Consider the following 26,678-nt stretch of genomic DNA (forward strand, 5'->3'; position numbering starts at 1 on the left):
GCCTCAAAACATTGCAATAATGTTCACAAAAATTTTTAGGCTTCAAGCGGTTGTCCAGCAAATAATTTTTGGGTAAAATCAGCTCACAGTGGTGTGCACAAATAAAAAAGTCATACTCACCTCACCGATCCCCCGCTAGTCCTGTACCGACACTGCCGGTCTCTACTGACTGCTGCAATTCACTACATCGTCATTGCTGCAGCAGGAAGTACAAACTGTTGCAGCAGTGGTACAGGAGGATCGGTGAGATGAGTATGGCTTTTTTTTACTTGTGCACACCATTATGAGCGGGTTTAAAAATATTTTTTACCTGTGGGCAACCCCTTTAACTACGCTACTAACACATCAGTACTTTAGTGCACATTTATTGTATATCACTCTACTAGATAACATTACTTTCAGTTGTTTTACCTAACCTAATATAGTTCTAATATCACCTATAATAGATCCTGCCTCAGGTAAAGAGGTTACTCAGTTTCCTAATGTGTTTCTTAAATCTGTCCATTGATCTCTGGCCCGGCAGCTGCAGGGAGAAATGCTTATTTACTTATGTCTCAACAATCTTCCCCCAAGCAGCACTCGAGGACAACATGACCTAACAGACACTATCTGAGGTAATTGTCCCGGAGAACCTCCTTAATCACATCATTAGTTCATGCTTCATACAACATAGCTCTCGATCTCTGATAATACAGCCATAGGGTTCATGTGTAAAACTAAGTGTCACATTGATGCATCAATGAGAAGTCTGCTTTCACTGTCTATGATGAACTTACATTCATACATGACCCCCATATGTGTAAACCTGCTGTAGTGAATGAATTTTTATAAGCATTTAGATTACAATTGATTTACTTTTTTTTTTTTATATGAAATGCAATTTTTCAAGGTGATGAGTGAATTAGACTAGATATATACAGTATAGAGTAATTACTATGTACTGATTAGAGCCCCCAAATATCACATGCCCTGTATAATACTGATGCCCTTTTACGTGACAAAGGCCATTGGGCTTCTTATTGTCCCAGGGCCTGGGTATGACTATCACCTCCTATTGAACACCTATATAAGAAATCATACATGAACCATTTCTAGCAAAAGATAGAGAATATTTTATTAAGAGATAAAATTGTTAAAAACAAGTACAATAGCAATAATACTACCCATGAAAAAGGATCCCCACATAGGTCGGGTCCCACAGCCTCATATAATAAAGAGCAAATAGTGTTGCAAGAACTGGTACCCTCTAGTTTCTATGGGGTTGGATCCCCTTCATAGGTTTGGTCTATATGCCTCCTTAAATAACTTTCTTTGTTATCTGGTTCTCATCGTTATATTACTCTTCCCTTTTGGATGGTCTCTTATCCATTTTTCCACTTCATGATATACGTACCAGTTCTTGCATGCACTATTTGCACTTTATTATATGAGGCTGTGGGACCCGACCTATGTGGGGATCCTTTTTCATGCGTAGTGTCAGGGGCGTAACTAGGAAAGACTGGGCACAATAGCAAACCTTTGACTGGGGCCCCCCCTCCGCTGGATATCACACAACCCCCCCCCCCTTGTAGATAGTGCCTCCCTATAGATTCCACCACACAGCGCCCCCTATAGATAGCACCATACACAGCCCCCTGTAGATAGCGCCATACACAGACCCCTGTAGATAACGCCTTACAGCCCCCCTGTAGATAATGTCTTACAGCCCCAAATCCCCCCTGTAGATAACTCCATACAGCTCCCTGTAGATAACGCCATACAGCCCCCCTGTAGATAACGCCATACAGCCCCCTGTAGATAACGTCTTACAGCCCCAAATCCCGCCTGTAGATAACGCCATACAGCCCCCCTGTGGATAACGTCATAAAGCCCCTCTGTGGATAACGCCATACAGACCCCCCTGTAGATAACGCCACACAGACCCCCCTGTAGATAACACCATACAAAGTAGCCCCTGTAGATAACGCCATACAGAGTCCCCCCTGTAGATAACGCAATACAGAGTCCCCCTGTAGATAACGCCATACAGACCCCCCTGTAAATAACGCCATACAGAACCCCCCCTTGTAGATAACGCCATACAGACCCCCCTGTAGATAACACCATACAGAACCCCCCCTGTAGATAATGGCATACAGAACACCCCCTGTTGATAACGCCATACAGAATGCCCCCTGTAGATAACGCCATACAGACCCCCCCCCAAAAAAAACAAAAAACGGTCTATAGTTTGTCCAACAAAAGAGATGTATCCCCTATCCACAGGATAGGAGATACATGTGTGATCAAAGGCAGCGATAATGAGAACGGGGGACCGAAAGTCCCCCAAAGTTCTCCATGACAAACCTCGGACTTCCGGCGTCTGCGCAGTTCAATAAAAATGAAAGGAGCGCTGGTCACGCATGCGCACAAGCGTGACCGGTGCGCAAGTCATTTCTATGGAGCTGCAGACAGACCTCGGAAGTCCGAGGTTTGTAATGGAGAACTTCGGGGGACTTTCGGTCTCCTTATCGCTGGGCGTCCCAGCGATCCCACATGTTTCCCCTATCCTATGGATAGGGGATGCATGTCTTTTGTAGGAACAACACCTTCAGTGGCGTCGCGCTGTAGCAGCCATAGCAGCTACTAGTGGAGCCTCCGGCCATGGTACCCAGGGCCATGCTGCAGGCCCTGTAGCAGCTGCTATCGCTGCTATAGCGGTAGTTACGCCACTGGGTAGTGTTATTGCTCTTGTACTTGTTTTTAACTATTTTGTCTCTTAATAAAATATTGTCTATCTTTTGCTAGAAATGGTTTGTGTGTGATTTCTTATATAGGTGTTCATATTTGTATGTCACACAGTTCATTAAGTTTGCTATATGCATGTATTAGCCCAATTGTCTTAGTAGATGTTATATTATAACCTCCGATTGTAATGTCCCTGATACTACTAACAAACCAAAGACAATTCATCCAATTAGAAATGTTTATAATCAATATTTTACTAGTTTACTGATGAATTATCTAAACTCTTTATTGTTTCTTATGCCCCTGTTTTCTGGTATATGTTTAAATTGGCTGTCAGAAAAAGTAATAATATCACACTATCCCGGGAAGCCATCAATTACTCTAAAAATCAGAGTATGGCCTCCTTTATACAGGCAGATTTTGGTCAGTATTTGTAAGCCAAAGCCAGGAGTGGAAAATAAACATAAAAGAGGTGTAAATCTTTCCATTCTATTTTCTCTGCGCAGGTTCCACTCCTGGTTTTGGCTTCCAAATACTGATGCAAAATACTGACAAAAATGCTGCTGTGTAAAAGACCAAGCAGGGGAATTTAAAATGAGATATATATTATAACAATAATTAAATTATAATGTCATGTAAACTAATTTAATCTAGTACAACATTATATTAGTAGTAAAATATAATACAATGCCCTACACAGTCAAACACATAATAAAATACATGCCATAAAGAACACGGGACAGCATCTATTGATTCAAGTGTGTTAGGGCGGATTCACACGAACGTGAATTGCGTCCGTGCAGGCCGCGTGGTTTTCACGCGGCTCGCATGGACCAATAGAAGTCTATGGGGCAGTACAGACAGTCCGTGCTTTTTGCGCAGCGTTTGTCCGCTGCATAAAAAGCGCGACATGTTCAATATCTCGGCGTATTTCGCGCATCACGCACCCATTGAAGTCAATGGGTGCGTGAAAACCACGCAGGTCGCACAGAAGCACTTCCGTGCGAACTGCCTGTTTCGCGCAACAGCTGTCAAAAGGATGAATGTAAACAGAAAAGCACCACGTGCTTTTCTGTTTACAAACATCTAAATGGCGTGTCATAATGATGGCGGCTGCGCGAAAAGCACGCAGCCGCGCATCATATGATGCTGCCTCACGGAGCAGGTAAGTGGCTTTTGCGCATGCAAAACGCCGCGTGATTTGCGTGCGCAAAAACGCCACGTTCGTCTGAATCAGGCCTTATAGTAATGAGAAAAAGAATAGAATCTCATTCATTGAATCTCGTGAAGTGACAGATAATCTCCTCGCTGATAACGGTTACTATGACATCATGTGATCTGTCCCCTAAATAAAAACATCCTGTAAAACTACATGTCAAACCCACAAAGCAGACATTAGGTGTAGCCTATATATTTCTAAAGCCATAAGGGAGTGCAAAATAAAGAATACTCTGCCTGAATAACAAAAACGACATATATAAATGTGTGAGTATTTTTTCTTTTTTTTTTGTATCTTTTACATATTTCATCGGGAGAAATGATTTTTACTTTGAAAAAAAAATAAATATCATTTATATTAATTTAATAGTTAAACCATTTCTCCAGACAATGAATGTACTTGACTGGGAGTATCATGATAAAGAAAGCATGCTACAGTATGTCCCCAAAAATATCCAAAAACTGTAATATTGGTAGATGTGGTATAGTATTAAAGCAGCAGTGGGGCACGGGAAAGCAGAGAGTCTGCAGCTTTGTTCTCTGGCTTTCTGGTTAGCGTAGCTCATATAAAAGCTGATAATGTGAATATAGGCCTTACCATAACAACAGACGGGTGAGCAGAGTGTGACGGGAGGAGTTCAGCATCCAGCTCCTCCATTCCCTCTGCCAGTCCCTCCACTTCAGTGACAGTGAGCAGCATTGTGGCATGCTTGGCTTTCATGGTTAACAACTTGCACTTGGAGTTCAGTGCTGCTATCTGCTCCTGATAGCCCTTGATCTTCTTTGCCAGCTCCTGTGAACACATTTTAATTTAGTAGGCTACAGAAAACCTCCATGAAGGAAATGCAGGCTTGCATTGTATTGTGCTTGCAAAAAAGGCAGCGAGCAACTGGCCAATAAAATCACAGCTCACAAGCCCAGTATCATCTATCAGCACTGGCTGGAAGGGAGGATGTTGACTGTCAAACTGAACTAAGCCTGGCTGTGTCTAACCATACAGTGAAGCCACATTGCTGCTGCCAGTCAAGGAAGTAGCTGTGCAGCTCAGGGCACTACAACGAGGGCCGACACAATTCACAGCACGTATATCGGAAAAAAACATTCTTATTACAGCCGACTATAAGCTGCCCCCCAGATGGCTCATGTCTCCGGCTTTGTAATGAGGTCATGTGGTGACTACAACTATAAAATATGCAACAGTCAGCTCTAAGCCAAGCTTAAAACAATGAGTGTGGAAATGGAAAACATCAGGCGACATAGAGGTTAAAATGACGAATGTTACCCTCCATTACTCAGTATACAGTATCTCCATTAACCTCATCACTGCCGCACAAGGAAAATGTTCTTTAATGTTAATAGATTCAATATTTTATGTTATTTTATACAGAGATAACTGCCTTTTAAAATGACATAAAAAGGATGTAAAAGTAAAGAACGCCCTTAATCCCTCATATATCCGTCACCACTTTCTCACTTATATAATGACGTCCTGAAAAGCTTTCTACTACCAATACAAATGATTCTTGCAGAAGTCCTACTTGTCATATGCACCATGACCAGATTCCAAGGAAACCCCAGGATCACGTTTAGGTCAACAAGTGGTGAAACATTCTCTTGGAATAAAAGCAAAACTAATTTTTCAATAATAACCTTTATGGATTTATGTTCTTAATGATTTTACAGGACATATTATTACGTGTCTTTTTACTTTAATATTGTTTATTGTTTTATATCTTAGGGCCTATTCACATCAGCGTTTGGTTTCCGTTGATGGGTTCCGTCAGACCTTTCCGTCGGAGGAACCGATCAACGGAAACTCAAACGGATAAATAACTCAATAACTTCCGTTTGCATTACCATTCATTTCAATTCCGTTGCTAATAGTTTCTGTCTAGTAAGGTTTCCGTTTTTTTAGCGGAAACAGTAGCGTAGTCGACTACGCTAGTGTTTCCGCTAAAAAAACGGAAACCTTTACGGAACGGAAACAAACGGAAACCATTAGAAACGGAAGCGTTACCATTGAAATCAATGGTAATACAAACGGAAGCATTTGTTTTCATTTGGCATTCCGTTCATGGGTTTCTCCGACGGAAAGCTACAACGGAACCCAGGTTCGGAAAAGCAACGCTGAAGTGAACACAGCCTCACTGGCTTCATTTTACATATCATACTTCAAGGTTTGCTTATTCTTATAGGAGAAGACAGGAGAAATAAATGAATACAATGTCTTAAAAATCAACCAAATAATGACACCAATGAATGAACTGGTACAAGAGAAACCTATTGATATTTTACAACCTTCAAATTCATTTTTGAATTGCATGACATTATATTGTGGGTAAGCTAAACCCTATGTGAACATTTGATGGCCATTTTATAGTTTACATATACATGTATAAGGGTATGTGCACACGAGAAGTGGCTTTTACGTCTGAAAAGACAGACTGTTTTCAGGAGAAAACAGCTGCGTCGTTTCAGACGTAAAAGCACCTCTTCGTATTATGCGAGGCGTCTTTGACGCCCGTAATCTTGAGCTGCTCTTCATTGACTTCAATGAAGAACAGCTCAAATTACGTTGCAAAGAAGTGTCCTGCACTTCTTTGCCGAGGCAGTCAATTTACGCGTTGTCGTTTGACAGCTGTCAAACTACGACGCGTAAATGACAGGTTGTCTGAACAGTACGTCGGCAAACCCATTCAAATGAATGGGCAAATGTTTGCCGACGTATTGTAGCCCTATTTTCAGACGTAAAACGAGGCATAATACGCCTCGTTTACGTCTGAAAATAGGTCGTGTGAACCCAGCCTTACCCCGTTACAACCTGTATTATAGCTGTATTCACACTTCTACTGGCTTCAGTATTGAAGTATTCTTTGTTGTTTCAGTGGCTGTACAAGACTTCCGTGATTTGCATCCTGACACATATAATTTTTACACCAGGGAGTGTGCGGTAACTTGAGGTAAAAACTAACACCTCCATTGCATTATAGGAGCTCAGCTGAGGGTCAGCTTTCAACAAGCTAGTCGACTATTTCCAATAACAATCAGTAGAATTGTGAATGCAGCTCTGGTGTATAATACAGGCTATCATTTAGGATCAGTAAAAAGAAAGTAATGTAATGTATTTACAAAGTTACTAAACTTTTTATGAAAATTATATTGTAAATTGTGCTGATTGTAAAACTGTGTTTAAGGGTGGAACGACTTTGATTTAGTTGACACCATTCCTGCCTAAAATAAGCTAATCTAAAATATCATAAATATCTTATTCAGGGTCATGGGAACGTCAAAACACTACTTGACTAAAAAAATACAGTCTCTTCATTTCTCAAGACAAATAGGCTGGCTCTGCGAAGTTTGGAATGTTAAAGCAGATCTGTTAACATACAATGCTGTGGTCCACTGTATTCAAGAGAAGAGCACTTCTGCCGACCTCCTTCCACCACCCTCATCAATGGCTACTGGCCGCTGTGCATACATGCATATACACAGCATTCATCAGTCCCTGGTGAGGGGGACAGGAGGAGGTGGGGGGGAACGCTCTCCTCCCATAACTATGAGTCGACTGTATTCTTTGTTAGGTGCCATTAGCCAAATTGCACAATATTTTTTGTGCCGTTTGGGCTTTTACAGTTGACCTTCCCCCAAAGTATGCTGCCCTCTGGATAAGGGATACATGTGTGTTGTGTGAAAACCCCTTTAAGGGCAGAGAGTGGAAAAAGGTCCAATAATTCTTGCCCGCTACTCTGGCGAAATGTATAAAACTTCTTATTAAATTTGTAATTTATGACTCGTGACAAATAGCCGCAATACCATGACTTCTGATTCAACAACTCAGATTTCTTGAGTAACCAAGGGTATTTACCTCATGGCGTTTAATCTGTATCTGTAACTCCTGGATATTGCTGGTGGTTACTTTTGCATCTTGCAACTCCAAATGTGCCTCCTCTATTAGATGCTGCAAATGTTTCACCTCTTGTTCATATTGCTCATACTGGACCACTGCCTCCTGTGGGTAAAATGAGTAATTATTAACCAGACTGATAGCTAAAAAAAAACAGCACCTTCTATTTCGTACAGAAGTAGAAAAAAAACAAAAAACAACATTCACCTACACAGCGACTTTGGCCTCAACACAGGTCACTCTTCTGTGGGATCAGACTGGCTAGCCTTCGCCCACCAGGCGCATCAATGAGCCTTGGACACCAATGACCCTGTATCCGGTTAACAGGTTGTCCTTTTTTGGACCCCTTTTGGTATGTACTGACCACTGCAAATCAGGAATACCCCACAAAACCTGCCGTTTTCTAGATGCTCTGACCCAGTTATCTGGCCATAATCATTTGGCCCTGGTAAAAGTTGCTCAGATTCTTACGCTTGCCCATTTTTCCTGCTTACAACACAACAACTTCAAGAGCTGACCGTTCACTTGCTGCCTAATATATCCCACCACTTGACAGGGTTCATTGTAAGTAGATAATTAATGTTATTGACTTCTCTGTCAGTGGTTTTAATATTAAGGCTGATCGGTGTATATCTCCCAATAATAATAATAAGCCATTTTGATGTTTAAAGGGAAGGTGTCATGATTTTTTTTTTTTTATCATATTGCTTTTTAAAATGATATTAACATAAATTTTATTTTATGTTCTACTTTTTACTTTGTTCTTACTTTTACTTCTCTATGGGGGCTGCCATTTTGTTTTCATCTCTGTATGTGTCGATTAACGACACATACAGAGATGGAATATGGCACATACAACCCCATAGAGAATGTGAACGGGAGCCGTTCTATTCTCTGAAGCATACGCCGTCTGTATGGGAACGGCGCATGCGCCGCTCCCACACAGACCAAAACGAAGCTCGTTCGCAGAGCGAAATCCGGCACCGTTTTCAAGTGGACCGGAAGCCGCGGCCAGACAGTAAGATGACGACTTCCGGCCAAATGTTCAAGGACGCGAAGGCGCAAGGAATGTTCGTGTATGTGATGTGTGTATTATGTTCGTGTTATACTGTCTGCTGAGCCCTGTATCTAATCCTACTACACTGTGTAGGAGGTTTGGAGATTCAAACCCCTCCTTCTCCTGGCACTAGCTAGAAGAAGGGAGGGGGGATTGTGTGAGGACACCAGAGAGAGTGTGTCTACCCCAAATTTGTAGCATAAAGCAATGAGGTTGCTTTACCACATTGATCATGCTGCAATTTTGGGAACTGCTCCCTCTAGTGCCCAGCACATGGAAATGTTATACATTAAAATCTAAGTTATAATATTTCCTGACTTGTGAAAAATGTAAAAAAGTTAAAACAATGTGTAATCACTTAAATAATAATTGTTTAACTAAAACAAAAATAAAAAAATTCTAGCGACACATTCCCTTTAATGTGTATAATATAGTTGTGCTTGTTTTGTGAAGCTTAAACAGCTGAGATATCTAGTGAGAGGATATTCAATATGATAGGGCTGACACTAGGGGAGAGGTGAGATGTATGATTTGGCTGGCAGAAGTGATGGCTGTATGATAAGTTTAATTATGGAAGGGGGACTGTTTTGTATAATGAGGAATAATTAGGAAAATCATTTGAGAAGTTGAGAGTTTATGTTTAGCATTGGTGAGGGATTGCCGCCACCAGTTTTCAACAGTAGAAAAATGTAAATGTATATATTGGTAAGTGTTTACCTGCATAATATTACACTGTTGAATGGCAGTGTGCTGAAGACGGCTGGTCTCCTCTTGCAGCCTGACAGCAATGCGGCATATGGGAAGGCTAGTGACTACTTCTTCTGGAATTCTTAAGGCACTTTGGCATAGTTGTACAGCATGAACCTTTGGTTTTAGAGACTCCATTTTGGTCAGTAGGTGCTGTAATGATAATATCCATCATTCAATATTTATCCTTAAATGATTGACCACTTCATACACTTTCCTTTATTTAGTAAACACACACTATTGCCTTGCAGCGCTGGGGTCCTGGGTTCAAATCCAACCAAGGACAACATCTGCATGGAGTTTGTATGTTCTCCCCGTGTTTGCGTGCTTTTCCTCCGGGTACTCCGGTTTCCTCCCACACCCCAAAAACATACCCATAGGGAATTTAGATTGTGAGCCCCAATGGGGACAGTAAAAAAAAAAAAAAAAAAAAAAAAAAGTGGACCTCTGTACAGCGCTGCGTAATATGTTGGCGCTATATAAGTAACTGAAATAAATAAATAAATAAATAAATAAACATTGTATCTGCCAAAACTGAAGTGGTGGATTTAATTAAGTATCTTTTCTGATTATGACTTAACATTTAATCTTGGGACAACCCCTTTATCAGCTAACCACAAAATAGGTGATAACATGCTGATCGGTGGTGGTATGACCGATTTGACCCCAACCGATCACGAGAATGGGATTCCATTCCCCCATATGAATGGTCGACAGGTCAAGAATGTGCCCTGCTGCTCGAATCATTCTCTATGGCACTGCCGGAGATAGCCGAGTACAGTGACTGGAGCGGCAGTGCGCATGCTCGACCTGCCATTCCATTAATTTGGAGGAATGGGACCCCCATTCTCGAGACCGGTGGGGCCCCAGCGGTCGGACTCCCAGTAATCAGCATGTTATCACCTATCCTGTGATTAGAAGATAACATTTAATCTTGGGACAACCCCTTTGAGGGCCTGTTCCGGTCAAAAATACCAGAAATAATAGAGCAGCATGTTGCACTATTGTTTCCGGTTAAACCATGGACACCCTGGTGCAAACCCAACAGAATCCATTAAAGTCAATGGGCTTTGTTGGGCGCACATTGTCTCCATCGTTCAACAGCACTGGTGCTTCCGGTATCTTCGTTGTTCTGCTCCTCTGATGAATATGAACATCACTTAAGACATTTTATGTCTTTCTTTTAGGTTGCTTTGAACAATACACAAAGTTGACGTATGCACAATACCTGTCTATGAGACAGCTGTTCCTTAAGACTCAAGCGTCCCAACTCTGGTGAGGTCAGTGTAGTCTGTGCTTGTTCTAATGCTGTTTGCAATGCTCTAACTTCACTTTCAAACTTCTTCATATCCTGTAGAAAAAACAACAATATTGTAATTCAGCATAAATGTCTCCTTAATAATCAAAAACTTTCCAAAATAAAAAAATGGTCTAGCACTGTGGATCTCCGTACTCCTAAGGCATGCGTTTTTAGACCAAATTAAAGCATATTCACCACTTCCTGGTTATAGACTTCATAGAGTAGGAGTATCCTTAGAATAATGGTGCCATACTGGAACTTTAGAGCTTTAGTAGGAACCCACAAAAAAATGCAGGCCACACACAGAATATAACTATGACAGAACTTTCTATGTTATAACAGTGAACTGCACAGAAACGGTGGTTGTAGTTTTCCTTACACAAGAAGGATTTTGCATTTTCTTCACAAGCCAATCTTTTTCATTAATGATGAAAACATACAGTTCAATGCCATCTAATATACTTTGTCTAACCTGGTTTTCAAGATTTCCAATAGACATTAAATTCAGACCTTCAATGTTGAATTTCAGGGAGAGAAAATCTGTCCGATCTCTGGCTATGGTCACACTGGCATCATTTTTGACGGATATCATGGATCCGATTTATCTGTTTTGTAACATATGTTGATATATCACATTGCCTTACAGAAGTCTCTTCTTTTTTTTTTTTTTTTTAAATCAGGTAGAAAAGTGCTGCTAGATAACAGAAACCTGACCGAATGTAGGCTAACTCCAATGTGAGCAGAGTGTAAGTAACTGTGCACCTGTGATCACATGACCAGGACAAGATGTTTATCCTCTGTAAGCAAATAATGAAGGTTCTCATTCAATGGGATCTTGAAAAATTTAGGAATAGATACATGAAGGATATTAGAAATTTGTTTCGTTTTATTTGCTGGAATACCCCTTTAATTTTGTATAATCAGATAGATAGTGAGGTGGCTTAGCCAAAGATATTAAAGGGGTTGTTCAGGCAAAAGAAATTGAGGGCCTATCCTCGGGATAGGTTATCAATATCTGATCGGTGCGGGTCCAACTCCCGGTACTCCTGATGATCACCTGTTTTGAAGGGGCCGCGGAACTCGTCTGAGCGCTGCTTCCCCTTCATTCCTTATACACACTTGTTGCGGAGGTTCACCGTATTATAGCCTGCTTCCATTCACTTCAATGGGCTTCAAAACAGCTGGGGTGAAGGGAATTGGACCCCCACCGATTACCTATTGATGGCCTATCCTGAGGACAGGCCATCAATTTCTTTTGACTGGACAACCCCTTTGAGTTTCTGAGAAAGTTGAAATACTAGTTTGTACCTTTGCTGCATCCTGAAGGTTCTGCAAACGATGCTTTATTGTTTGTTGTAGTTCTTCAGTCTGGCGTCCAAATTCTGAAACTTGCTGAGACAATTCTTCTGTTTGGTAAACACTTGACAAATATTCTATCTTTTCATTCATTGCTTCTAGATCACTATGAATATCTCTAGACTCTTCCAACAAAGCCTAGAACAGAAACATGTGTGAATACCGTTGGCAGATGTTGGTAAGGCAGCGGCAGGCTTTTAGGAAAATCCAAATATAGGCTAAGTAACCAACAATTAACAGGAACATAGTAGTCTTAACAGTTATCCTGCAGATTTTAGAATAGAGCGCACTAGTTTACATGCTAAATAAAACTATTTCTTTTCCATTCATCCCCAAAAAACAAATGTGAATCTGTGTACAGTCTTGCACTAAATATTACCATAGTACCATAAAGGAACAACGACTGACCTGGTGAGCCATTGCTTGGTCACGAAGATGACTCGCCGAGTTCCAGATAATGTTAGTGTTGACTAATATTTTCGATTTTTCAATCCATTGTAAAATAAATTCTAGAATTTCATTGTATTCCTCCAGGTGAATGACAGCCTATATATATGATATTAAAAGCATCAGGAAGTTAGTAAACATATTTCTAGAGGCAGAGCCAAACATCACAAATGTACATACATCTTCACATATCACTATCCAGGGGTTCTAGTCACAGCGATCAGCTGATTGATGCGAGTCTAATCCCCAGCAATCAGCTGTTATTGATGGGGCAAGTCATGAATAAACACTAATTTCCCTGCAGGGGGTATGTAAAATTACATAAGTCATTCAAATGAATGGCTATTTATGTAATACAAGGAGATACTATATTCACCAGAGCCCCTCTCTGTTCTGGCTCATAGAGAGGGGAACCTCCCTCTATCATAAGCCTTTAATGAATAGCAATTAAATTATCTTAATTTACATTATCTAGATGCTGCATTGTCATCGAGGCATTAATAAGAGTGAATCCACCATCCACATCAATGTTCACACATACATACACACTTATTTGCACTACCCAAGCCAGGTAGGATGTAGATATAAATATTGATGGTGCGGACACTAAATCCCCTTCTTGAAGAACTAGACCGGGTGGGCCGATTATCGGGATACTATCTTAATAGGGACAAGACGGAAACATTATTGTTGAGAGGGCCTTCTAAACCCCTTTGGGCGGCCGCCTTTCCATTTAGATGGAACACTCAGGCGATCAAATATTTAGGAGTCCAAATCTCCAGACACCCTGCTAAACTCTACAGACTTAATATCACACGTTATATAGAGAAATTAGAAAAGACTCTCTCAAATTGGAAACACTTCACCCTTTCATACCTAGGGAAGGCCAATCTTCTTAAGATGACGGAGTTCCCTCGTCTCCTATATATTTTCCATACCCTCCAAATCATAGCCTACCAGATTCTACAACAACCATGAGCCAATGGGGGCATTAATTTCCCCGACATTAGGCAGTACAACCTGGCGACCTTGTTCCGTTATGTCTCGGACTGGCTTGGGAGCACCTCTCATTATACCTCGTACACTCTGGATTCCAGATTATTTTCTGGACGGGCTTTGTCGGGACTCCTGCACCTCACATATGAGGGATTATCTGTGGAGACTAGAGCTAACCCGCTACTTTTTGCCACTTGGAAAGCCTGGCAGAAAATCAGACGACATCACCAGCTTTCTCCTCTGTTATCTCTCCACTTGCCACTAATCTGTAACAACCATTTTCAGGATGGTAATCCACGGGCAATTTTCCATAGATGGCACACGTTAGGAATCACCTCCCTAAAACAGCTTGTACATAGGGCTCTTACACTTTCAGAACTCCGCTCTAAATATCCCGTCTTACCCAGCGATCACTTTAGTTTTCTTCAAGTCCACAGTTATTTAAAAAATCTTTTACCTCAACTGCCAGACCTGCAATGGAATCCTTATTGCCTCCTAAAATTTTCCAGTCCCAACTCCTCGAAGGGTCAAATATCTAGAAACTATCAATTTGTTCATGTTCCCCTTGATTACTCACAATCTCAGACTCCTTTAACTAAATGGCAGGGTGACGATCAGACTTTAATTCCTACCACGATACTGGCGGCTCTAGAGCAGGCACATAAACTTCTTCCCTCTGCCCGTTTTCTGGAAATGCGACTTAAGATTGCCCATAGGTCATATTTGACTCCATGTGTGGTGTATAAGATTGGTATCTATGAATCGTCGTGTTGCTTCAAATGTCAAGCACCTACAGCCAATCTCTACCATTGTTTGTGGTCGTGCCCGCACATTCGTGTATTTTGGTCTAGCATACGCACTTTCACTACTACTCACCTCACTAATTTTGTCCCTGATACGATACTGTGGGCGGTGTTTGGGTACATGGACCCTGAAGTTCACAGGTGTTCCCCCGGGGCACACAAAGTGTTGCATTATGTGGCGGTGGCGAAAGTCATATTACAAACCTGGCTTGCTAATCAGCCCCCACCTTTCAAATTATCTATTGAAAATGGACTGGGTAGAGGCCTCTCTCCATAAGGAATTACAGGTCCAACAATTTTTTAACACATGGGAAACATTCATTGCATTACTCCCACAAAACATTCAAATACAAATACGGAAATGCTTTGAACCAACGGTCTGGTTCCACGAACAGGTGCTCCTGGGGAATGCACCCGTGTAAGATGTGGTCAGGATCCCGGTGGTTGTCTGGTGTGTCCCCGTATAGCTACAATGGGATTTGTTGGGGTGGATGTGTGCGGTGGGCTGGTTCCCGCGGACGCCTCTACCCCTGATTTATGTATATCTTTTTCAAATTCAATGGGGTGGGGAATTGCTTACAATTTAAAACAAATGTGAGTGTTTCATCTGCATTGTTTTCTTCATAAGCATAGCGAGATAAATTGAAAGTTATTTCGTCCCCCCCCCTTCTCTCCCTTCCCCGCCCCCCCCCAATCTACTTCTCCTGCTTGACCAGTTAAGTCAATCTCTTGATGATGTGTAATTTGTGTTTACTGGAAATCTAACTGATCCTATGGACTGCTGATTGTATTACATTGTTCCCCCTCCCTTATTTCCTTCTGTTCCCCACAAACTTAATTGTTTGGAAAAAAAATGTTCAATATAAAGAAGTTTAAAAAAATATTGATGGTGATTTAAACTTTAAGTGATCATAGCTGAGAACAGAAGTCATATATTAAAAAGCAAGTTTAACATTTTTGATGTATTCTATATGACCTTTTCTCAATTTATTCTGTTGGATCACCTTTATTAGTACAGTGGTCCCTGTGGTTACAATTGTCTCAGGTTACAATATTTTTAACAGACAATAGTGTTTCCTGAGACATTGTTAAGGCCCTTTTACATGGGCCAATGATCGGGCAAACGAGAATTCATATGCATTCTCATTCCCGATCATTGTCCTGTGTAAACAGGGCAAAAATCAGCCGATGAAGGGGCAAATGCTCATTTATCGGCTGATCGTATTGTTTATGCAGCCTAAAATATTATCATTGTTAGCAGTACGTCTCCCTATGTAAACTGGGAGATATGCTGACGACAGGATGGAAATCATGGGGACGAGCAATTGTAGTAACAATCGCACTTCCCCATACATTACTGATCCTTATGATAGGACCAAACGAGCGCCAATCAACGAGCTGTCTCGTTGATCGTTTTCACAGCCAAAATTGGCCGGTGTAAAAGGACTTTAACTTGAAACCACATTCAGCATAGAAAGTCACATACACTGTCGATCTAAGAGATATTTGATCGGCTAGAAGATCCAGCCAATCAGCGTGGATATTTCCCTGGTAAAACTTCTGTGTTACTGAAGAGCATGCACTGATCGTGGTCTAGTATCGTCTCTCTAAAAGACACATGCTATTTACTGCCCAGTTTTGTTTTTCTGGTACTGTACAGGACTCTGAAGAAGCTCCAGTCCTCACCATAGAAAGTTATTTACAGTGTCCCACAGCTATTTCTGATTTTTATATGTAAAGATTTTTTTTATTTTTAAAAACTTTCCTGGGGTGACCATATTGGAGATACACATTTCCTTCCTTTCTGTATTGTCTGTATAGACCATAGGTGGAATCCAGCCGGTTCGCCGAGGTTCTCCCGAACCAGTTAAAATTACAGCCGGTTCACAGAACCAGGATGAAGCGGAAACCCGGAACCGGTGCCCTGCAATCAATTGTGTTCGCATCTTTAGGACGCGGATACAATTGAATTGCCTAGAGCTGCCCCGGCGAGGCACAGAACACCTCGCCATTCGGCGCTTTAGCAAAACGTGATCGCACCACTGCAGCGTTCCACAGGTTGAGGCCTGGCATCGCTGGAGGAGGGCACGGGAACGGGGACAGAAAAGCATGTAATGTTTTTTTTCTTTTACAGTGGGCAGCATTGGGGGCACTATATCTACAGGGGGTACTAAATCGACAGAGGACTCTATAGGGGCCATATCTACAAGGGGCACTATTTACAGGGGGCACTAAATCTACAGCTGAAACCTACAGGGAGCACTAAATCTACAGGGGACTCTATATGGGCCCCTATCTACAGGGGGCACTAAATCTATAGGGGGTACTAAATCTACAGGGGGCACTAAATCTACAGCGTACTTTTAATCTACAGGGGACTCTAGGGGAGCACTATCTACAGAGGGCTCTATGAGGGGCACTGTTTACAGGGGGCTCTATGAGGGTCACTATCTACAGGGGGTTCTATGAGGGGCACGATCTACAGGGGGCACTGTGTGTGTGGTGCATTACTTTAGTGTTTGACACAATTGTATTCATTAGCACAGTGTATGGTACTATTATATTCAGGGGCACAGTGTATGGTACTATTATATTCAGGGTCACAGTGTGTAGCTGTAATGATAGGGGTAGGGAAACGGACAAGTGAACCCTAATCTACCCGCCACTCTGTCCCTGCCTACTTGCAACGACCCGCCCTAGGCGACGGGGTACAACTGGGCGGCGGTCCCTACGCTCAGTAAGTGCACGAGACAAACATACAAGGGAATATAAAGCAAAGGGAAAGGGGCAGTTGCCCACGGCAACACCGTGAGCAACAGAGTGGTGAACGAGCCAAGTCAAACCAGGAGAGCACGAGGTACCAAACGCTGAGCAGAAGAGAAGTCAGAAAGCCAGGGTCAGAATGGAGCAGGATCAAATTGTTAGGAGCTGTAGCTGGGCCAGGAAACCACACGGAAAGAATCACAAGCAAGGAGGAACAGGAAAGGCAGGTATAAATAGACAGAGGGCGGGAGCTAGCTGAGTCTGGCCAGGCTGCGATAGGCTCTCCCACTCCTAAGCCTGCCAGCCTGAGTGGTGGAAGCTGGAGTCAGTCTCAGAGAGATAGACTCAGGTGAAGACTGATTACCTCTGGAAGTTAACCCCGAAGCTGGACCTGGCAGATCCTTTACAGTAGCACTATTATATTCAGGGGTACTGTGTATGATACTATTATATTCAGGGGCATAGAGTGTGGCACCATGAGAATTTTATCTTCGTTTATAGGTGCGGAAATGTTGTAAAAGTGAGCTTCTGAAGACATCTGAGTGGCAAACTGCAGAAATGGGTCGTAGCCAGGAGGCGTCATCATAGAGGTCTGGACCAGATGGCAAAGAAAAGAGAAAAAAGAACAACTCCAGTCTGAGAAGACATCACCTGTGAGTCACTAAATGTAAATGTTTATTCTCCCTGTGACTGATCAGTACTGTAGTCATTGTATGTTCTGAAGCAAGATGATGGGTGTATCGTTCTTTTTTGCGAAACGGCAACTCCCAGCCATACTGGGAGCCGTCGTTTTATGCCGTACAACAAGTGGGTGATTGTTTTGCCCGTTTGTCCATCTTTGTTGTCGTGGTTCCCTTCCCTGTCTGTCTTGTCTTTTACTTCGCTGCTTTAGTTCATATCATTGGCTTGCCTATTCTAAGTGCAGTGGAGATGGCACAGCTAAAAGTTTGTACCTTTAATGCTAGAGGGCTTAATGTCCCTGAAAAATGCTCTCAGATCCTGTATAACATGCACAAAGATTGGGTGCATATATTCTTCTTACAGGAGACTCATTTTCAGGTGGGCCATACACCACAGTTCACTAATCGTTATTTTCCTATTTGGTTTCACAGTGCCAACCCGGAATCCAAGTCCAAGGGTGCTAGCATATGTCTTCATAAATCGCTCTCTCACAAGACCATGGATGTCCTTGTGGACCCAGGTGGTCGGTATGTTTTTCTTAAACTGTCCATTCAGAATAAGATCTTCACGTTGGCTAATTTTTACCTCCCTAATCAGGATCAGGCTCGGGTGTGCCGATTGTTCTTGAGGAAATTGGAGGAGTTTTCGGAGGGCGTGTTAATTGTGGGAGGTGATTTTAATTTGACGTTTGATTCCAGGCTTGATACCTCCTCGGGCAGGTCTGCGGTTCCTAAATCGCACATGGTAGCGTTGAAAAACGCGATGCACTCCATGCAATTGATTGACGTGTGGAGGATTCTCCATCCTCAGGCAAGAGAGTATACTTACAGTGAAGGAAATAAGTATTTGATCACTTGCTGATTTTGTAAGTTTGCCCACTGTCGAAGACATGAACAGTCTAGAATTTTTAGGCTAGGTTAATTTTACCAGTGAGAGATAGATTATATTTAAACAAAAACAGAAAATCACATAGTCAAAATTATATATATTTATTTGCATTGTGCACAGAGAAATAAGTATTTGATCCCTTTAGCAAACAAGACTTAATACTTGGTGGCAAAACCCTTGTTGACAAGCACAGCAGCCAGACGTTTTTTGTAGTTGATGATGAGGTTTGCACACATATTAGATGGAATTTTGGCCCACTCCTCTTTGCAGATCATCTGTAAATCATTAAGATTTCGAGGCTGTCGCTTGGCAACTCGGATCTTCAGCTCCCTCCATAAGTTTTCGATGGGATTAAGGTCTGGAGACTGGCTAGGCCACTCCATGACCTTAATGTGCTTCTTTTTGAGCCACTCCTTTGTTGCCTTGGCTGTATGTTTCGGGTCATTGTCGTGCTGGAAGACCCAGCCACGAGCCATTTTTAATGTCCTGGTGGAGGGAAGGAGGTTGTCACTCAGGATTTGACGGTACATGGCTCCATCCATTCTCCCATTGATGCGGTGAAGTAGTCCTGTGCCCTTAGAAGAGAAACACCCCCAAAACATAATGTTTCCACCTCCATGCTTGACAGTGGGGACAGTGTTCTTTTGGTCATAGGCAGCATTTCTCTTCCTCCAAACACGGCGAGTTGAGTTAATGCCAAAGAGCTCAATTTTAGTCTCATCTGACCACAGCACCTTCTCCCAATAACTCTCAGAATCATCCAGATGTTCATTTGCAAACTTCAGACGGGCCTGTACATGTGCCTTCTTGAGCAGGGGGACCTTGCGGGCACTGCAGGATTTTAATCCATTACGGCGTAATGTGTTACCAATGGTTTTCTTGGTGACTGTGGTCCCAGCTGCCTTGAGATCATTAACAAGTTCCCCCCATGTAGTTTTCGGCTGAGCTCTCACCTTCCTCAGGATCAAGGATACCCCACGAGGTGAGATTTTGCATGGAGCCCCAGATCGATGTCGATTGACAGTCATTTTGTATGTCTTCCATTTTCTTACTATTGCACCAACAGTTGTCTCCTTCTCACCCAGCGTCTTACTTATGGTTTTGTAGTCCATTCCAGCCTTGTGCAGGTCTATGATCTTGTCCCTGACATCCTTAGAAAGCTCTTTGGTCTTGCCCATGTTGTAGAGGTTAGAGTCAGACTGATTAATTGAGTCTGTGGACAGGAGTCTTTTATACAGGTGACCATTTAAGATAGCTGTATTTAATGCAGGCACCAAGTTGATTTGGAGCGTGTAACTGGTCTGAAGGAGGCTGAACTCTTAATGGTTGGTAGGGGATCAAATACTTATTTCTCTGTGCACAATGCAAATAAATATATATAATTTTGACTATGTGATTTTCTGTTTTTTTTTTTGTTTTTTTTATATAATCTATCTCTCACTGGTAAAATTAACCTAGCCTAAAAATTCTAGACTGTTCATGACTTTGACAGTGGGAAAACTTACAAAATCAGCAAGGGATCAAATACTTATTTCCTTCACTGTACTTTTCCCCATTGCAAAATATGTATAGTCGACTAGACGCCTTTCTGGTTAGTCACCACTTGCTTACCTGGCATCTCACTTCTGCAGTGGGTCCTATGGTTTGGTCGGATCATGCCCCTGTATTTTTGTCGCTTAAGTTTCCTAATTCGGTGCCCAACTTTCAGTCCTGGAAAATTAATGACAATCTATTGCGCGACGCGGTATGTGTGTCGGCTCTTAAGGACACGCTTAACGTCTTTTTTGAGGTAGACGCGCGTGACTCTACATCTCTACCACTCCAGTGGGAGGCATTGAAATGTGTAGTTAGAGGTGTCCTGATACAGCAGGGGGCACGATTAAAGCGAGAAAAAGGGGTAGCTATTGCGCGTCTCCTTGCTCAGATACGGGATTTGGAATCCTGTCATAAACGCGTTCCCTCCTCACAGGTTTTTTTGGACTTTACCACAGCGAGAGAATCATTACGTTCTCTACTGGACCAGTCACATGCTAGGTTTAGGGATCGGATGCGGAAGCATTCTTACGAATTTGCAGACAAATGTGGCAGGGCTCTGGCGAAGATTTTACACCCCCGTACACAAGCGTCATACATTCCTAAAATTACATCTCCCACTGGCGGCGAGGTTCATGATCCGGTCGGCATTACTGACTGTTTCAGACAATATTACTCTGCCTTGTACAATGTCAAAGGACATTTTCTTGATATGAAGGCTGATTCGCTACGGGACAAAATTGACCAGTATGTACATGACACTGCTTTGCCGTCCTTGGGGGACGGGGAGGCTTTGGGACTTGAGGAGGATTTCTTGGTGTCTGAAGTGGAGTGTGCAATTGGAGACTCCCCTTTGGGCAAAAGTCCAGGCCCTGATGGGTTTAATAATACATTTTATAAGACATTTAAAGATCAACTCGCTCCCTTTCTGACGAAAGTCTTTAATTCGGTGTCTTCCTCTTGTCCCTTTTACCAAAACCAGGTAAGGATCCAACGATATGCGCAAACTTCAGGCCCATTTCGCTGATTAATGTCGATGTGAAGCTCTTTGCGAAACTGCTTGCCTCTCGCCTCTCTCTCCGTTATTGCCTGATCTGATCATGAATGATCAGGTGGGGTTTGTACGTGGTAGAGAATCTCGGGACAATACCAACAAGACCCTTCTCTTAACGTCATATTGCCAAACGCGCAAAATACTGATGTGTCTCCTTTCAGTCGATGCCGAAAAGGCTTTTTTTTTTTCTTATTCAAAATTTTTATTGAGTTTCAGAACACAAAATTTACAAAACATAGTGGAGGGAAGGCCTCCACACCTTAAATAAAAACAAACAAGGTCAGTGGACCAAAGCAAAAACAAACAAAACACCAAAAGGAAAATCAATAATGTGCAACACATCTCAACATGAAAAAGAATGGTCGGTATACAACAGAAGCATGAGTAATCCTAGAGGCATAACAACAGAATGTACAACGAGACCACTTAATTCAAACAGAGAAGAAGAGGCACATTACCCTAGACAGGGGAAGAGAAAGTATAGAAAAAGGCCCCAAGAGAGGGAGGGATAGGAGGGAGGGGAGAGGACAAGGGGATCCTGGACTCCAGTTCTGGCGTATTATGAATGAAAATCAGCAGCGCGCAAAAGCCATAGTACATTTCACAGGGGCATAGGCCGACTCAGGTTACCGCCGTGAGGTAGGAAGGAGAAGAAAGAAACACTATCCAAGGAGACCATGTAGACGTGTATTTTACCACAGATGCCGGGGAGTGAGCCACCAAGTGTTCCATTCGCTGTATCAAGGCAACTTCCCGAAACCACTCATCTAATGTTGGGGGTTTGGCCGTTTTCCACCTGCGCGGGATCACTGACTTTGCCGCCTGAAGGAGATGTCTAGTTAGGGAGCTTTTATAAACGTGTATTGGCATCGGGAACATGAATAAAAGAGCTGCTTCCGGAGAGTTGGGGACATAGACTCCAGTAACCTCCAATATTAATTTAAGCACCGCATCCCAAAAACTCCTCAACAAGGGGCAACTCCACCAAACATGAGACATAGAACCTCCTACAGCACCACAACGCCAACAATTGTCAGGCACAGACGGATACCATTTATGAAGCGCAGCCGGGACCCTATACCATCTAGAGACAATTTTGTAACTAGTTTCCTGGGCCCTAATGGCTATAGAGGCTTTTTGTGAGAGGGAGAAACACCGCTTCCATTGTGCATCAGTAAATGTAGTATGTAATTCTCTCTCCCAGGCCCCGCAGAAGGAGGGTAGTTGTTGGGAACGCTGTGAAAGGAGTAATTTATATATTGTGGATATGGTATGGGTAGGTGGCTGGGAGGAGACACATAGGCGCTCAAAGTCCGTCAACAACCTGTGAAGGTGTGCGCGTCGGTTAACTGTTCCATAAAAATGTTTTAACTGGGCATATTCATATATATGGCGAGTGAGGGGCACGGCATCGGGGCAGATGGAGGTTAGGGGGAGAAGAGAGGAAGCGGAGAGGACCTGAGCAAAATACATGGGGCCGGTGGGCGGCCTGCCTAGGAAGGAGCGACCAGCCTTACCAGCAGGAAAGGCTGGATTATCTGTGATAGGAGTTAAAGGACCCAGGGGGTCTATAAGCGAACATCCAGGCCCTAAGGACCTCAACGCCATGAGGGTATGGTAAACAACAAAGGAGGCTTGAGTCGGTCTGTTCCCGGGCAGGATCCACGGCAGGGATGATAGGGTACTGGGACATAGTTGTTGAGCCAAACGGACCCATAGTTTTGATTCTCGGTTATGAAAAAAATCTAAAACACGTGCGTGAGTTGATGCCAGATAGTAGAGCCGACAATCCGGCAGACCAACCCCACCCGTACCCCTGGAACGAGTCAGCAGAGCCCGGCTCAGACGTGGACGACCAGTCGGCCAAATGAAGGAGCCGAAGCATCGCTGAAGCCGCAACCAATAGGAGGATGGAATAGAGATGGGGATCGTCTGCAGGAGATAAAGTAAGCGGGGGAGGAGAGACATCTTAATAATATTGATACGACCAAACCAGGAAAACTCAGTCTTATGCCAGGAATTAAGATCAGTGCGAAACTTGGCCAGTAGGGGGATAAAATTATTTGTAAACAATTGTGTAAGGTCCCCACTTATACGGGCACCCAAATATGTAATACCCCTGGAGGGCCATGAAAAGGGGAAATTACTTTGGAGAAGCGATACTAACGGGCCTGGAAGAGAAACATTTAACGCCTCAGACTTAGAGAAATTGATTTTGAAATTAGACCATGTTCCAAAACGAGACAACTCGGACATCAGTGAAGGAAGAGAGACATGAGGGTCTGTGAGATAGACCAATAGGTCATCAGCAAATGCCGAGCACTTGTATTCCTTCCCTCCAATGTTAATACCCTTAATATCCGTGTTGCTCCGAATGGAGGCCATGAGGTGTTCCATAACCAGGAGATACAACAGGGGGGATAGGGGACAGCCCTGTCGTGTGCCATTGTAAATAGGGAAAGGTGCCGAGAGGGAGCCATTTATTTTTATTTGGGCCGAAGGCGTGCGATACAATGCCATAATTTTTGCCAAGAGAGAAGGTCCTATTCCCACATGCCGAAGGGTTTGGTAAAGGGCAGGCCACGATATTCTGTCAAATGCCTTTTCAGCATCCAGGGACAGGATCATGAGCGGGATTCGGTTAGTCTGGGCGTGGTGAATGATATCGAAGGTTTTAAGGGTGTTGTCACGGGCCTCCCGACCAGGCACAAACCCCACCTGGTCCGGGTGGATTAGTTCAGGCAGGTATTTATTCAATCTATTGGCGAGCAATTTAGCGTACATTTTTAGGTCTACATTGAGCAAGGAGATGGGACGATAACTGGAGCATAATTGAGGGTCCTTACCCGGCTTAGGGATCACTACGACATGAGCCAAGGTGGAACTAGGAGGAAACAGGACCTCCGGGGAAATAGAGTTAAAAGCTAACAACAAAAGCGGTAGCAACCGGTCCGCCAACACCTTGTAGAACTTGGCAGTGTAGCCATCCGGGCCAGGACTCTTCCCCCCTGGAAGATCGGTTATAACCCTGAGGAGTTCCGAGGAAGTGAAGTCCGAATCAAGTTCCTCAGCTATCTCCCCAGACAACGGTGTGAAGGGGGATGAGAAAGAATCCCGGTCCGGCGGATGGGAGGGGGCGGGGGTGGGAGGGTCAAGGTTGTAAAGATCAGAGAAAAAGCTATGGAAGCACTCCGCTATCTCTGGGGTCGTGTGAACAACTTGGCCAGAAGGAGCCTTAGTATTTGGGATGTGTGACTGGGCAATTCTAGTTTTTACAGCTCTGGCCAACATACGTCCGCTCTTATTGCCAAACTCGTAGAATTTACTGCGACAGACTTGGAGAGCGCGCTGCTGGGCAGAGTCCAACAGCCGTCTGGCGTCCTGTCGGGCAACCTGTAACTCCCGTAAAATCGGAAGAGACAGCGCACGTTTGTGAGCCAGTTCAAGAGCGCTAATTTTTTGGAGAGCAATTTTAAGGGAGTGGGCCCTTTCTCTTTTAAGGCGCGCCCCGTGTTTTATGAGGACCCCCCTGAGAACGCATTTAAGGGCTTCCCAACGAACCAAGGGGGACGTGTCATCCTGGGCATGATCAAGTGTGAAATGTTCCACAGTTTGAAGCAAATCAGCATGGCACACCCCATCCAGGAGCAGGGACTCATTCAGTCTCCAAGTCCAGGGGCCTTTAGTGATGAAGGGGAGATGTAAAGTACAATATACCGGGGCATGGTCAGACCACAGGATACTGCCAATGGACGTAGAGGCTACCCAGGGGAGAGCATGTTGCTGAAGGAAAATGTAATCCAAGCGACTGTAGGTGCCATGCGGATGGGAGTAAAAACTATAATCCTTATCCGTGGGATGTTGAATGCGCCATGCATCACACAGTTGAAGTTGTAGGAGAGCTCGCCTCGCCCGCCTAATAGCACCGTATGCAACACTAGAACGACCAGTAGAATTATCCACCGTCGGATCCAGAGTAAGGTTAAAGTCTCCGCACAGCACCACAGTCCCCCGGACCACCGGAAGGGCGGTTTCTATAAGTTGAAGAATGAAGGGCACCTGACCCTGGTTAGGAGCATAAGCGTTAATCACCGTGAATTCCCTCCCACCAATATTAAGCACTAAGATGAGGTATCTCGCCTCGGGATCCACAACAAGATTGACAACCTGATGGGGGAGAGACTTGTGGAGGGCTATGGCAACTCCACACGATCTGGAAAGGGGATTATTACTGAAATGCCACGTAGTGTAGTGTTTGTGCTTGATAGTAGGGGCATGTCCCTCCTTAAAATGTGTCTCCTGGAAGCTTGCGATGTGTACCTTACGCTTGTGTAGATGGTGTAAGATTTGCGCCCGCTTTTCAGGAACATTCAGCCCCTTCACGTTGAAGGAGGCAATATTAAGGTCAGCCATGGATGCAGACTAAACGGCTCACTGAGGTATGCCGGGTAGCGCACGAAGGATCGGAGTCCAGGATCACCAGGAGGGAAGCAGAGGAGGGAAACAAGCTAGGAGTAAAGAACAGAGCATTAGAGAAAAACACAGACATAAAATCAAACAAAAAAGGCAGTACGAAAACAACTGCCGCACAAACTAAGCGCACAATTGCGGAAGACCAATTTAAATAACGAGAGAGGAAGACATTGGAAGGCATCTGAAGGTAATACTCAGAGCAACAAGCAATCTTGAAATCAGACATCAAGTAAGTAAGTAAAAGGAGGAATTCCAGGAGCGACAGTCCGGATCATCATGCCGAACGGGCGGTCTCCATGGGTGGAGTAGGGTCACGTTCTTGTCGGCGTCTAGATCGTCTGCGAGGTCCACGCGGAGGACGACCCTCCGCCACAGCTAGGGGCCCAGAGAACGGGCGTCTCCCCCGCGATCCCCCGCCAGCAGAGGATAACAACGAGGGCCACTCCGGTAATGCAACATGAGGAAGGTTCAAGTCCCGCAAGAAACCAGGCAGGTCGGCCGGGGATCGCACAGTATAGGTACGGCCCTCCTGTCGAACCATCAGGGCAAACGGGAAGCCCCACCTGTAGATGATGTCCCGGTTCCGGAGCACCTCCAGCAGGGGTTTGAGAGCAGCTCTTTGCGCCAGCGTGTGTCGAGATAAATCCGGCAAAATACGCAACTGCGTGCCTTGGTGGAGAATGATGGGCTGCCGTCGGATTTTTTGGAGGATAGAGTCCTTGATTGCGTAA

General features: G+C 43.7%; 1 protein-coding gene across 8 annotated transcripts in view; it reads right to left on the reverse strand.

The window, feature by feature from the left end:
* The window catches only part of SYNE1 (spectrin repeat containing nuclear envelope protein 1), a 498,487-nt gene that overhangs the window by 146,025 nt on the left and 325,784 nt on the right, over positions 1–26,678 (reverse strand). For all 8 annotated transcript variants that reach the window (XM_075862881.1, XM_075862877.1, XM_075862879.1 and 5 more), the window contains 6 exons: positions 12,718–12,855; positions 12,262–12,447; positions 10,882–11,004; positions 9,624–9,806; positions 7,811–7,954; positions 4,544–4,738 (listed from right to left, as the gene is read on the reverse strand). In XM_075862881.1, the coding sequence (XP_075718996.1) occupies positions 4,544–4,738; positions 7,811–7,954; positions 9,624–9,806; positions 10,882–11,004; positions 12,262–12,447; positions 12,718–12,855 (969 nt within the window). The remainder of the gene's footprint in view (positions 1–4,543; positions 4,739–7,810; positions 7,955–9,623; positions 9,807–10,881; positions 11,005–12,261; positions 12,448–12,717; positions 12,856–26,678) is intronic.

Source organism: Rhinoderma darwinii, chromosome 4, assembly GCF_050947455.1.
Source record: "Rhinoderma darwinii isolate aRhiDar2 chromosome 4, aRhiDar2.hap1, whole genome shotgun sequence".
Lineage (NCBI taxonomy): Eukaryota > Metazoa > Chordata > Amphibia > Anura > Rhinodermatidae > Rhinoderma > Rhinoderma darwinii.